General features: G+C 38.5%; 1 protein-coding gene across 2 annotated transcripts; it reads left to right on the top strand.

The window, feature by feature from the left end:
• The first annotated feature begins 221 nt into the window (after nt 1–221).
• On the top strand, nt 222–12,727 carry ERICH5 (glutamate rich 5). 2 transcript variants are annotated; one of them, XM_087706826.1, is made up of 5 exons: nt 222–436; nt 572–767; nt 3,506–3,997; nt 5,184–5,300; nt 11,785–12,727. In XM_087706826.1, exons 2-5 carry the CDS (start codon nt 677–679, stop codon nt 11,802–11,804), a joined length of 720 nt encoding a protein of 239 aa, XP_087562952.1. In that variant the 5' UTR covers nt 222–436; nt 572–676; the 3' UTR covers nt 11,805–12,727. The 2 variants fall into 2 exon arrangements, with proteins under 2 accessions (XP_087562952.1, XP_087562953.1); XM_087706827.1 differs by lacking the exon at nt 222–436 and having other exon boundaries at nt 504–767.
• Nucleotides 12,728–13,257: the final 530 nt, after the last annotated feature.

Raw genomic sequence — 13,257 nt, 5'->3', positions numbered from 1 at the left:
TATGGAGGCATAAGAGCACACGGACTGAAGGGACGGTTAATTCAGATTATCTGAGGCGTTATGAAAAGGCAGCGAAGAGCTGTTGAAAATTACCCCCGTCGGGTCAGAAAGGATTTGGGGATTGTGTATGCCTCGATTGGAAGAACCCACACAACTTGGATGGGGGTTAGAGGAGGGGCCGCTTGGCGAAACGTCCCAGGCAGGGTATAAGCTGCCTTCAGCCCATTTAGCAGAACCGCCGCGTGTCGCTCCCATTAACCCCCTCGCTCTCCTGCCGTCCGGTCTCTGGCCCGCCGCAGACGCGCCTGCGCCCCGCACCAAGGCCGGGTATGCCAAAAATCTGAGAGGAGGCTTGTTGGAAACTACCCCTCACTGAGCCGTTCTTATGGCAACCGAGCCGGAGCGATAAACACTCTCCCGCGCGAGCGGACACGGGGTGAGTTGCTCTGCCTGCGCAACGCGGGAGGGGAAGGGAGGGAGGGAGGGGTGCGCTTTGGCTGGGCTTTTCTTCTTCTTCTTCTTTTTTACGGGTCAGAGGAGGAACCACCTGTGCGTTTTCCTTCCCTGGCAGGAAGCGGAGAGCGGAGCTCGCCGGGGTCTCACCTGTAGCCACAGCCGAGAACGACTCACCTGGATACCTGGCGCCCTTGGGAGCCGCCGGTGCTATAACCACGCCATGGGGTGCTCGAGCAGCGCTCAGACCAAAGTCAAGGAGTTCGGCCGACAAACTCCCAAATCCCCGGAGGCCAACGGGCTGCCCCAGTGCGGTGAGTTGCTCGGCGGTTTTTTTTTAACGTGCGCCCGAGTGGAGGAGTCGCCCTCGCAAGCGCCCTCGCCGCTTCAAGAAGTTTGAGGGAAGGGGTGTGTGTGTGTGTGTTAGGCATTCAAGGCTGGAAAAGAGATAATCTGAGAAGAGCTTATTCTGGCCGAAGAGAGAGCTAAATCAACGCGGAGAAAGTACGATTTTAGGAAATGCAGCCTCCCCCCAACGTCTGCAACTGAAGAGCTGCTTACGTCGCCTTTATTGCTTCAGAGTAGCCTGTACTTGGCTGCCCTAGTTGACTTCCCCTTTGTGTATCCCATTCCATCATCGGAGGGCAGGTAATTTCCAGGCCCCCATATTGCAAAATTAAGCCTTGCTCTGCTCCCTTCTCTGTGGCACATAGAAGAAATCTGAAGAGGAAACCATTTAATCATTCGTTATGGGTGGACCTAGTCATAAAATGCCATTCTAGAAGAAACGTGCAAGACCCTGAGGAATGAATGCTCTTTTGATTGAATTGAGTCTATTTAAACCACTTAGCATAGGGCTGTTATCCTTATTTCTCACTAATCAATAATGACATATTGCTCTCTTGCAAAGTTGGTTTGTCCTTGAGTGTTTGTTTTCAGCATTTTCTGCCAAATCAAGAAAAACAATGGTTGAATTGGAATTGCTAAAATGTTGAGATGAATTGTGCTGAAACTAATGAGGATTATATAATAGTTTTAAAGATAATTATGTGAAGATATGCTTTCTTCAAAATCGACTTGTGTAGAAAATGTTGACAAAAGCTGCATTTTTGTGTGCAGCTTGATGTGACAAATTTTAAGTATTTCTAACTAATTTTAAGGTGGTACTTTGAAACAAACATTCCCCACTTTTGTATTTTAAAGTCTTGAATCAGTTTTGTCATTTCTGTTTTTGAGGAACTATACAACTAGTAATATGTGACAATTTTAGTAAAGTTTTTAAATGATACCATATTCTAACTCTTCTAAATTATCTCTTAATCCATCTGACATGCTTTGATAATATATTACATGAAGGACCAGTGTTACAATATATGCTGTTAGGTCTAATCATATTTTTATAATTGTATAGTCAAGAAAACAGCAGCATTGAAATGTGAAGCAAAGTCTGCTAACCAGTGCAGTTTTTTAATGCTGATCTCAGAATGGTGGCTATGCTACAGGCGACTGGGCAGTTTACAAGCCAGTAATCATTGAAATGATAAATTGAAATAATAATAAGGTAGTATTTGAATATATATATATATATATATATATATATATATATATATATATATATATATATACACACACACACACATACATACATACATACATACATACCCCTGGTATGCCCAAATGGTATGCCCAAATATGGGAGGAAGTTCACTACTTCCATTCTCTGTCCATCGGCTCGTCATAAGAGACCATACAGACAGAAACCCAATATTTTTACTATTGCCTTTGTTACATTTGTGTTGTATTTGTGCTGATAAATAAAAGGCTTAATGGTTAACACATCTGCCTAAGATGCAATACAGCACAGGTTCCAATCCCAGTAAGGGTATGGCTAGCTGATGATAGCTAAATAGTTTGAAATAGATCTATACTAGTCTCCCTTTATTTATTTATCAGCACAAATACAACACAAATGTAACAAAGGCAACAGTAAAAATATTGGGTTTCTGTCTGGATGGTCTCTTATGACGAGCCGATGGACAGAGAATGGAAGCAGTGAACTTCCATATTTGGGCATACCAGGTTGTTTAAAGGTTGTGATTTTTTCCCTGATTTTGTATTTTGTGGGAAATGTAAGATTCCTCCATTATATCCCACCACAGTGAGTGAATGTATGTATGTATGTGTGTATGTGTGTGTGTATGTATGTGTATGTATGTATGTATGTATGTATGTATGTATGTATGTGTATACCGGTGTGTATGTATATATATATACATATATATATACAGAAAATAAACCTGCTCATATGGGACCTGCAATAAAATATTGGGCTATTAAGTGATTTTGATCAGCTTTCAGATAATTTAAGTATCTCTTCTCTTAAGATAGTTGATTCTGTTTCTTTTATTATTTGGATTTCTATCCACAGCAGGTGATAACTTATATGTATGAAAATTCTCTTTAGGTTGCTTTTTTGCCTCTCCTCTTCAAGGATTTTTTCCCTGATTTTGTATTTTGTGGGAAATGTAAGATTCCTCCATTATATCCCACCACAGTGAAATGGCTTTTGGTAGTTAACATGATATAAAGAAAAACTATAAGTAGGGATAAACACTAGATAACAGGGAAATCAAAGATAAAACAAACATGAAAGCACAGATGGCCGAATATTCCTTATGGAATAGTTTCGGCATTTTTCTGAACATAGGAAGAGGATCAGCCTGATGTCCTCAGAAAAACCTAGCCTTAGCTCATTTACCTATTTGTAACCACAGTGATATACATGTATTTAAAATACATACAGTTCTGTCTGTATTATTTCTCAGTGATTATGGCAACATGTGGTACCTTAAAGAATAACCATTTCATAAGTTTCATAATATATCATATGGGTAGGATGAGAGGTGAGTAAATAGCAAATTCAGAAGGAAACAAAATGCAAAAAAAATTCATAGAAAGATAACTTCATTATTAAAAATGGACATGAATATTTATTTCTGTTTCTCTCTTTTTCTTCTTTAAAACACACATTTGATCAATACTGGGAAATCAGATGACAGCTTGCCTATCACAGATAAAAATGACACAGGATCTGACCAGACTAAACTTGAACCCCTAGAGGAGGTGAAGCTTGGATCTTCTTGGAAAAAAACAGATGAGGATCTCTGTAAAGAGGAGTCTGATGCTTTGATTCAGGAAATAACAAAATGTGACCTTTCTACTTGTCACAGAGTAGATCCTGAGGGTACAGAGCCTCAGCTAATGGCACCAGAAGAAAAGATTGACAGAAGTCAATGCTTATCTTTAGACTTCCTTGAAGCTGGTGGGCCTCAGGCTGTGGAGTCAACAGAGTTGGCTAGCAATCCTCAAGTTGCCGCAGAAGCTGCTGGTTCTTCACCTTCAGAATCTCTCCATGATAAGAAGCCTGAACCTAGCGAAACCTCAGAAGGGGGCACACCTGAGCCTTCAACAGAGGAAATTCGATGTTTTGTAACAGAAATTGTGACGGAACTGCTTATGGATGAAGAGGAACAGCTAACAGATGGTAATAAATATTCCTTTGCAACAATTTCAAGGGACAGGTTCAAACAATTATTTTTATGTGTGAATAGCAATAGTGCTTACACTTATATATTTGCTTCACAGTGCTTTACAACCCACTCTCTAAGCAGTTTACGGAGTCAGCATATTGCCCTTAACTTTCTTGGTCCTCTGCTTGGGAACAGAAAATTTTGCTCAGTGGATTTGAGCAAGTATTTGAGTATTTGAAAGTAATAACAATAATTTATCTTGGAAAAGTAATATAAAGGTATAATAGCTGTTCAAGATTAAATGACCACATGCTATCAAGTATTAATTTTTCCTTGTTTGTTCCTCCCTCCAATAACTTACCAGATAAAGTGGTAATTAGATAGTAATTTTAGGTGGGAAAGCTCTATCTAGCAGTATATTTAGCAAATATATGCAAATAGGAGTAACCATCTCTAATATGGAAATGGATTTGCTCATTGCTAAGGATAATATTGTATTACAGGTCAGATACAATTATTCCCATGCTTGTATGAATTGTTGACCCAAAATATATGTGTTGTTTCGTTTAGACTACTGGAATCTATTTTCCTCCAAAGTCCCATATTGCATTGATTTATGGTACATCTTGTTCACTCTAAGAATGCATAGAAATTGAGATGATCATGGAAAGGAGGAAGTAATAGTGATCCTGCATTTTTACATAAGACCCAACAAACTCTTTTTTAAAGATAATTGTGGCCTACAAATATAGATTCTTATACTGTATCAGTATGGCTGGATCTATGAAAAATGTGTTCTGCTGGAAACAGCATCTGTAGTATTTTATTGAATTACTTTAACAAAGTAGATACTTTTTTAGGGAATGGGAATTCCATCTATATGTATTTACATATTTTGACTTAGAATGCCAATAAATCAAAATGGTTTAATATAGCTTTAGTAATTTAATTTCTAAGTAGTTTTACCAATTTTTTCCAGCCACAAAAAAGCTAAATGAAGGATACAAATAGTTGCAATGATAAAAAAGAGCCTTTCATGACTGAATTTCTAAAAAACAAATACCTATATCTCAGCAGCAATACTAGGTATCTCTTGTACTTTTTCCTAGTTAAAGAAAATCTATAGCTGACAGAGTAACATCTGTAGTTTGTTGAGACATTTAGTGCTCTTTTCAGTGTTCCTTGCCTTGATCTCTATAGTTACTGTACCAGGTGAAGCAGGAGAAAAGGTGGAAACTGAGACGCACCATGAGATAATACCTGGGGCTTCGGAAACAAAAGAAGAAACCAGAGAAGCTACACTGGTCACGGAGATAGGTATGTTGATGGAGAACACAAAAAATGTAATACAATGTAATATATTACGAACGCAGTATATTGTATTGATATTCTCGTGTGTTCTACAGCAGATAGTCAGGTAGCAGCCTGCGAATTGATATGTACATTTGCTGGGAATTTCTTTGAGAAAGTGTTTCAGAAGATATGATAAATAAGCATATTCAAAAGAGAACTAGAGATATAGGATGAATCATAGATGGAGATGACCTTAAAAGTCATATGGTCTCACCTCTTGTTCAGAGCACTACAAATATATCTTTTTGCCCTGTTTAAAGACCTCCAGCAAAAAGATCATCACTTTATGTGATAGCCCAGCAATGGCGAACCTTTTTTGGCTTGCGTGCCATAAGTGGGGGGAGCGCAGGGGGGGGGTGCTACCCCCCATTTTTTGCATCCTTTTTTCGCCCTCCCCAGGCTCCAGAGGCTTTATAGGAGCCTGGGGAGGGCAAAAAAAGCCTCCCCCGCCCCCCTGGAGACCCTCCAGAGGCTTCGGGGACCTTCAGGAGGCTTCCCTAAAGCCTCTGAAGGGCAAAAAAAAGACCCTACGAGCAATGTTTCCTCTAATTTTTTTTCAGTGTGTGTGGAAAAGTATAGTGTTTGAGCGGCACATTTTCATGCCTGAGCACCTGAATTTTTTTTAGCCATAATTGCCATCAGAGCAGATGTTGGGGAGGGGGGCAAGGAGGAAAAGGGTCCCCTCTCTCTCCCTCAGATCCCCAGGAAGGAAAGGAAGGGAGGGGGAGGGAAAGGAAATGGGAAAGAAGAAAAGGAAAGGAAAAAAGAAAGGAAGTGGAAAAGAAGGAAAGGAAATGGGAAAGAAGAAAGGAAAGGAAAGGAAAGAGAAAGGAAAGGAAAAAGAAAAGGAAATGGAAAAGAAGGAAAGGAAAAAGGAAAGGAAAGAAGAAAGGAAAGGAAAAGTGAAAGGAAAGGAGAAAGAAAAGGAAATGGAAAAGAAGGAAAGGAAAAGAGAAAGGAAAGGAAAAAGGAAAGGAAATAAAAAAGAAGGAAAGGAAAAAGGAAAGGAAATGGAAAAGAAGGAAAGGAAAAGGAAAGGAAAAGGAAGATAGAAGAAGGACAGAAAGGGAAAGGAAAGAGTGGAATGGATTGGTACTGCTCAAAAATCAAGTCTCAAGATCCCATGGACCCCTTTGGCTCAGGCAGTCCAACTCCACGCTGCTTCTCTCTCTTCCCAAAGCAACGGGATCGCAGAAAAACTGCTGAGCCCAGAACGGGGCTTCAGATGACGCAATGCCTGAGAAATCCCGGATGTGCAGAGAAACGCAGGCTACAACCAGCGAATCCCATTTTCCCAGGAACCGACGAAGCCCTAGAGGACCAATGGGAATTCTTCCTTCTGCAATGTCATTGGTCTCCGGGTAGAGTCTTCCTTGATTTCACCAATCACCAGATGGAGGAGAGAGTTCAGTGCAGAGAGAGAGAAGGGAGGAAGGGGGGATAGTTTCAGTCACATTTAAAGACATTAAAAAACACTGCGCTGCAGTTTGAAACTTGTGCGCAGTGTTTTCTTGTTACCTGCGCGGCCGCACAGGCACGCAGCTTAGAGGGTACATTGCCTATAAGCAAACTGGAAATGATTTTGAGCACTCCGGAAGCTTCAGGGACCTTCAGGAGGCTTCCCTGAAGCCTCAGGGGCACTTAAAAAGATCCTCCGAGCAAACTGGAAGTCCGTTCCCGAACTTCTGGTTTGCCCATAGGGTCAGTTTTTTGCGCTCCGGAGGCTTCAAGGAAGCTCATGAAGGGCCTTGGGGTGGGGGGAGGATCTTTTCACCCTCTCCAGGCTCCTATAAAGCCTCTGAAGCCTGGGAAGGGTGAAAAATGGCTTTAAAAAAGGCTGAACTCAGCTGGCCAGCGTGCACATGCGCGCTGGCCAGCTGACAGGGCAGCGCCTCGTGCGCCATAGGTTTGCCATCCCGGTGATAGCCTATGTACATTCAGAAATAGCCTTTTCATATCTGGTTTGAACCTCTTTCCTTGTAGTTTTAACTTACTAGTTCTGGTCCTGCCCTCTGAGGCTAGGGAGAACAGGTAGGCCTCAACTTGTGACTGCTTGCTTAGTGACCATTCAAGTAAGTAGCTCGCAGACTAGTTACAACCTAGATTCAAAGTTCTAACAACTGCCATTCATCCCACTAACTCCAGTCACATGACTATTCTGGGCACTCAGTAATTAGTCCACATGTATAGATTTTGCAGCGTCCTGCAGTCCTCTGATCACAATTCACAATTTATTTTTTACCAGAAACTGGCATTTACTTTAGGTTTCTGGCAAAAAATAGGTTAACTTTCTGACTGCAGCATTTGTTTAATGACTGTCACAAAAGAAGTCATAAAATCAGTCACGGTCACAATCTGCTTAATGACCAGCACAACGCAATAATCATAATTCACTCAACGCTCAGTAACAGTCATAAGTCAATAGCTGCTTGTATAAGTCCATTACCTCTTCTGTGTGACAAGTTTTTATTTGAAGACTGCTGTCATATTTTTCCTAATCTATTTTTTCTGTAACCTAAACATTCCCAGACCCTTTAACTCAGAGTTGTCAAACTCGCAGCTTACGGGTCGGATGCATCATGCACTGGCCATGCCTAAGCCCATTTTAGCGAAGGGGGAAAAGTTGTGATATGTCATGTGATGACACCGTGACAACATGAGTTTGACACCCCTGCTTTAACTGTTCCTCAAAATGCTTGGTTTCAAGACTCCTCACCATTTTCGTAGCCTTTCTCTGAATTCATTTTTTTTTAACTGGGGTATCCAGAACTAGACAAAAATTCTAAATGATGTCTGAATAAGGTAACGTAAATGCTACAATTAAATCCCAATGATGTAAGCTTTTAATGCTCCTGTTAACACAGGAATTGCTTTTTTTTAAAGCAGTGCAGAAGACTGCTGGTTCATGTTTGACTTGTGACTTGTTAGCCCCTTCAGATTTCCACCTTCCTTTACTCGTGTCATTCCTTTCACCCCCTATAATCCTCCTAGTTACTCCCCTCCAAAGATCATTGTTGAAATTTTTTAGCTTAATTTTCTGCACTATAGGAAAGAAATACTGTAATGGGTATTGGGGAAAGGCTGCATCAAAGCAAGCTGCAAATTGGACAGATTTAGCATTTGGTTCCTACACCTTTACACTATTGTTCAGTTCAGGATGCTGTTTTAAAAGTGAAAGCATAGTCTTCTGATGTAAACCAACTAGCTGATAATAATAGCGGGAAGTACTTGGAAAATGAGATGCTTAATTAAACACTCTTAATTCCATAGTTACTATTTGCCAAACTTGTTTTAGAAAGAATCAGATTGTTGCTATAGCTTTGAGATTTCCCATTCTCACTCATCTGACTACCTGGAAGTCAAAGCAAATAAAGACAAACAAAAAAGAACAAGCAGTTCTTGTTCTTTAATATCTTTTTATTGCTTCTGACAGCAAAGGTTTCCTTCCTTTTAAAATTATTTTAGGGAGGAAAAAAGGTAACTGTCTCCCATCAAAGTACTAACTAGGACCCATAAGGGTTGGCTACATCCTACCGCAGTGCTGAGATACATACACACATGCACATACAATTTTATTTCAAATTTCTTTTTAATGAACTACAACCTGGATTGTTTCCACTAGACTGTCTTCTATCACTTCCTCCCTGAAGGAGTAATCTCCTTTACCTGGTGAGAGCATATAGTCCTCCAAAGTAGAAATTGGTCTTTGGTTATGCTGAGTAGACTGGAGGCTGGAGTTCATAAAATAATTTTTGGGGGTACCTCCAAATCTGTGCTAACTCCTAACAACTGCCTGAACATGTCTCTGCCATTTTCTTGGCAAGATTTCAGAAGTTATTTGCCATTGTGTGCTTCCTAGGGAAGAGAGAGAATGACTGGTCACCCAGTCAATTTTGTGCCTAAAGTGGAACTATAATTCAGTCTCTTGATTTTTAGCCTGTTACATTAACCTTTACATCAAATTGGTTCTCTTTTAGGAATGTTTGGAGTGCTGCAAATTATCCATCCTTGATCTAGTTGGATTTCTAGATTATCTATTCAGTTTTAGAATATCTTTTCTTTCTTTTTTAATAAAAGTTTTATTTTCAAACACAAACACACAACACATATAACATAAAAGCCTCTTCAACTACATAAAGTGTGTCGATTTGTTAGGTGGTCTTTATGTGTCCTTTCCATAGTCATCACTTGAATTTTATCAAAATTTACATATTGTCAATCAAGATATCTTTGTATACATTGTTATTATGCTTCCTTTGTTTGATTATCACTGTTGTCTCTCCATTTTAGGCAGGGAATTCTAAATATATAATCATTAATATTATAATGATTCATCATATCATCTTCAATATATCCAATAATAGTTATTTTTTTATCCTATTCTAAGTATTCTATTATTTTAGCATTGATAACATTCTCTAATAATTTTCAATTCCATGTTTTTTCCCATTATTAGTATCATCAATCTAATGTATACATGTATACAAATTGTTATAATTATTAAACATCCATTAATCCTAGCTATTATTACTTCCTTTCAACATAATGCATATTAAATTTGAAGTAAATTTATATTATGACATTTTATTACATCATTCTGAAATCATCCAGTGATATTACATCTTTATATTCTATATAGAATTGTTTATCTTTTATAAAAAGGCTTTTCAACATCATCTCCATAATCCTCACAGTGTGTAGAAAATTTCATATTATCAATCTAGTATATATAAATGCTTTATCATTATTAATCATTTATTTGACTATAGTTATTATTGTTGTACATAGCACTCAAAATTAACTACATTTAACTAAAATTTATTGTGACATTTCATTTCATCATCCTGTATCCTTCCAGAAATAGTGTAGTCCAATATCTCTTGCCATTTGTAAAGTCTCTATTCTAAATGTTTTCTTGATAAGTCTTACGTGGACTTCTCTTAAGAACTTGTCGTTCATTGCATGTCTTATAAGGATTCGAAACCCTCTATCTGCTCCTTTTATCAGCTTAACTTTTATTATCATTAGTGCTTCTGCCGACATTACTCTCATTATTTCTGCCAAATTCTCTCCTTTCTACATCTATGTTCTGACATCTGAAATAAAGTTCCGGTTCATTGATCTATCCTTTCCATATTTCACACTTGCCATTTTCCTCCACTCTCAGTTTGCTGTCAGTGTCAACAATTTTCTTACCACTTTCATATGGCTGTGATTTTTCGAGCTCTGTCCTCAAACTTCATCACTGTCCCTGTACTTTCTGTATTTTGATCTATAATTTCAAGTCTCTTTTCAATTGTCTCTGTAATTATTAAAACTTTTTGAATTTCTAAGAAAATTCTTTGCAAAGTTAGTGCCTTTTCTTCTTCACATTGTGCAATTTTCCAGGTTATAAACACTGCCAAAACATTCAAGACTTTTTAGGTTTCAAACAAATTCAGTGGAGTTTTTCAAATCAAAGCTTTCTCTTTCCTTCAAAGGAACACCTGTATAAACAAAATGTTTTCCACTGACCCTTTCAGTAAACAAAGCTTATAGCTTTGTAATATCAGATATTGCCAAGCCTCTAGTCACTAGATGGCAGTGTTACTTCTTTTCCATCTGTTTTTGCCTCTCTCTGTAAACTCCAAGCTCCGGAAGAGGAAAAAAATGTTTAAAAATTACGCTCCGTCCAAGCCTTACGAGAGAAGAAACTTTTAATCCACAAATACAAAAAATAGAAAAAGTATAGAGGAAGAAGGGGAAAAAAAGTGACCAGTCCAGTTTAAAAGTAAGAGGCATTTATAAAAAGTCCATCCATAAAAAACAAAGTTAAGGTAGAAAAGATAACATGATAGTTTTAAACCAGGGTTAATTCGCCGCTTATTTCCTTCTGTTTTCAATTTTATTTTAAAATCCAAGTCTTTGGGGTTTTCCCTTCTCTAATAATAAAAACAATTCTCACCATTTCAACACACTGTCTCTCCTGCACTGCTTCCAACCTTGTCCCAACCTTCTGCAGCCATTTTGGCTGCTTCTCTTGTAGCTGGCAAAAAGAGCTTTCTCCTGGATCAATTAGGGATTTTGCGATGTCCTTGAGATCAGTAGGACATGCTCTTCTCTATCACTGTTCCTTCAGAACAGTTTAGGTCCAAAAGGATTGTCCAGGAACAGAGATATCGACAGCAATCCTGGAGTCCCAAGATTGCATGTCGTGTCATTGCGACATCAAGCCCCGCCTCCAGAATCTCTTCTTTCTGTTCAGCTTTAGAGTCTAAATTGTTTTAGGATTCTATTCAAGATCTCTATTTCCAATCTGAAATTAATCTTTTTAAAAAACTTATTCTATTATTATTATTTTTACATGAAAAGCACTTACAAATTTTCATGGTATGTGGTATACCTTTACTTCAAAAATTATTTACTTGAAGATTTTTATCACTTTTTAAATTTTGTCTTTATATTACAGAACAAGCCAATGAAGAATGACCCAGGGCTTCTGGCTGCACTTCATGGCTAAAATTTATGGCTTTTGGCTGGACCTTATCCTTGATCGCTCAGTTAAAATTTATATTCCTGTTTGACAAACAAAAATCTAGTTTTTATAAAAGCTTGTATAAACCTATCACAACTACTGAATGCTAAGTGAAAACCATTTTAAGAAATTTTAAAGGAAAAATCAAGTTGCCAAGGCACCACTGAGGAACTCCATTGTTAAACCATCACACCTGCCAGAAAATGCCTCCTGCTATTGTTTCAAATGGAACTACAAATTGCAGAACACTTTTACTTGCTTTAGGTAGAAAATAAATATGAAGGATAATATAGCACAAATAATATAAATTGCAAATGTGATTATAGATAATCTTAGATCTAAGAATGTATATGGTCTAAACTAGGGTGAAAATAACCAAAATCCAGTGGAGTTTTTTCAGATTAATTGCATTAAATTTCTTAGATGAAGTTTCTTGTAAACATGTAAGAATTGTAATTCTTATCTTGAAGGGGACCAGATGGGGTTAGGCTGATTTATACATGGATCCTATTCCTTCAATATGGTATAGGAAAGAAAATACAAATTTCATTTCCTGAAACTAATGAAAATAGTTATTGTGGTCCTCAAAATACTTAGATGGGCAGTAGTATGAATGTTGATATTTAAAAATTAGAGGAGATAGCCTACTATAAAAACAATTATATTGCAAATGTCAGGCTGAAAATGAAATAAATGATTGATTACAGTATTCTTTAAACTATGCAACCAATAAAGTGAGCAGAGCTGTGCTTCACTCATTTTCAAAAACACATTTATTCTTTGCTGCTATTTGTGTGATATGGCTGGTCTCATGAGCCTTCTCAAACGTCTCTAAAATGTAACCTTAAACTTTGAAATAAATAATATATTTGTGGAATATGGTAATTTTGTCCAAATATGGGTAAATATCTATGGGTATTGAAGAAAATGTATTAACTTACACATTTGGTACAACATAGGAAAGCAGAAAGTTTTTGTAACTGATAGATTTTAGAATCATGCAATTTATGAAAGGGAAGGCATCTTATAGGTCAGTAATGGCGAACTTTTTGTGGCTCATATGCCATAAGTGGGGGGAGCGCAGAGGGGTCATGCGCGGGTGTGCCGCACCCATAATGCAATGCATGACCCCCCAGTGCGCATGCCACATGAAAGGTGCTCCCCCAATTGTTTGCATGCTTTATAGGAGCCTGGGGAGGGTGAAAACACCCTCCCCCCCAGAGGCCCTCTGGAGGCTTCAGGGACCTTCAGGAGGCTTCCCTGAAGCCTCCGGAGGGCAAAAAACGACCCTACGAGCAAACCATTTTCTCAAGGCCGTTTTTAGTCCTCCGGAGCGTTCAGGAAAGCCTCCTGAAGGTCCCTGAAACCTCCAGAGGGCTTAAACCGACCCTACAAGCAAACCGGAAG

Source organism: Thamnophis sirtalis, unplaced genomic scaffold (assembly GCF_051295495.1).
Source record: "Thamnophis sirtalis isolate CommonGarterSnake01/CBP01778 unplaced genomic scaffold, rThaSir2_p1.2 scaffold_2, whole genome shotgun sequence".
Taxonomy (NCBI): domain Eukaryota; kingdom Metazoa; phylum Chordata; class Lepidosauria; order Squamata; family Natricidae; genus Thamnophis; species Thamnophis sirtalis.
The sequence above is the reverse complement of the archived record's forward strand: the minus strand, read 5'-3'. Positions and strand labels throughout refer to the sequence as shown.

Bases quoted from the DNA above. Each gene is read 5' to 3' on its own strand.
- ERICH5 (XM_087706826.1), top strand. From the start codon at position 677: ATGGGGTGCTCGAGCAGCGCTCAGACCAAAGTCAAGGAGTTCGGCCGA. The intron at 3,998-5,183 runs GTAATAAATATT...TGATCTCTATAG, and splicing joins AGAGGAACAGCTAACAGATG to TTACTGTACCAGGTGAAGCA. The intron at 5,301-11,784 runs GTATGTTGATGG...TTTATATTACAG, and splicing joins TACACTGGTCACGGAGATAG to AACAAGCCAATGAAGAATGA.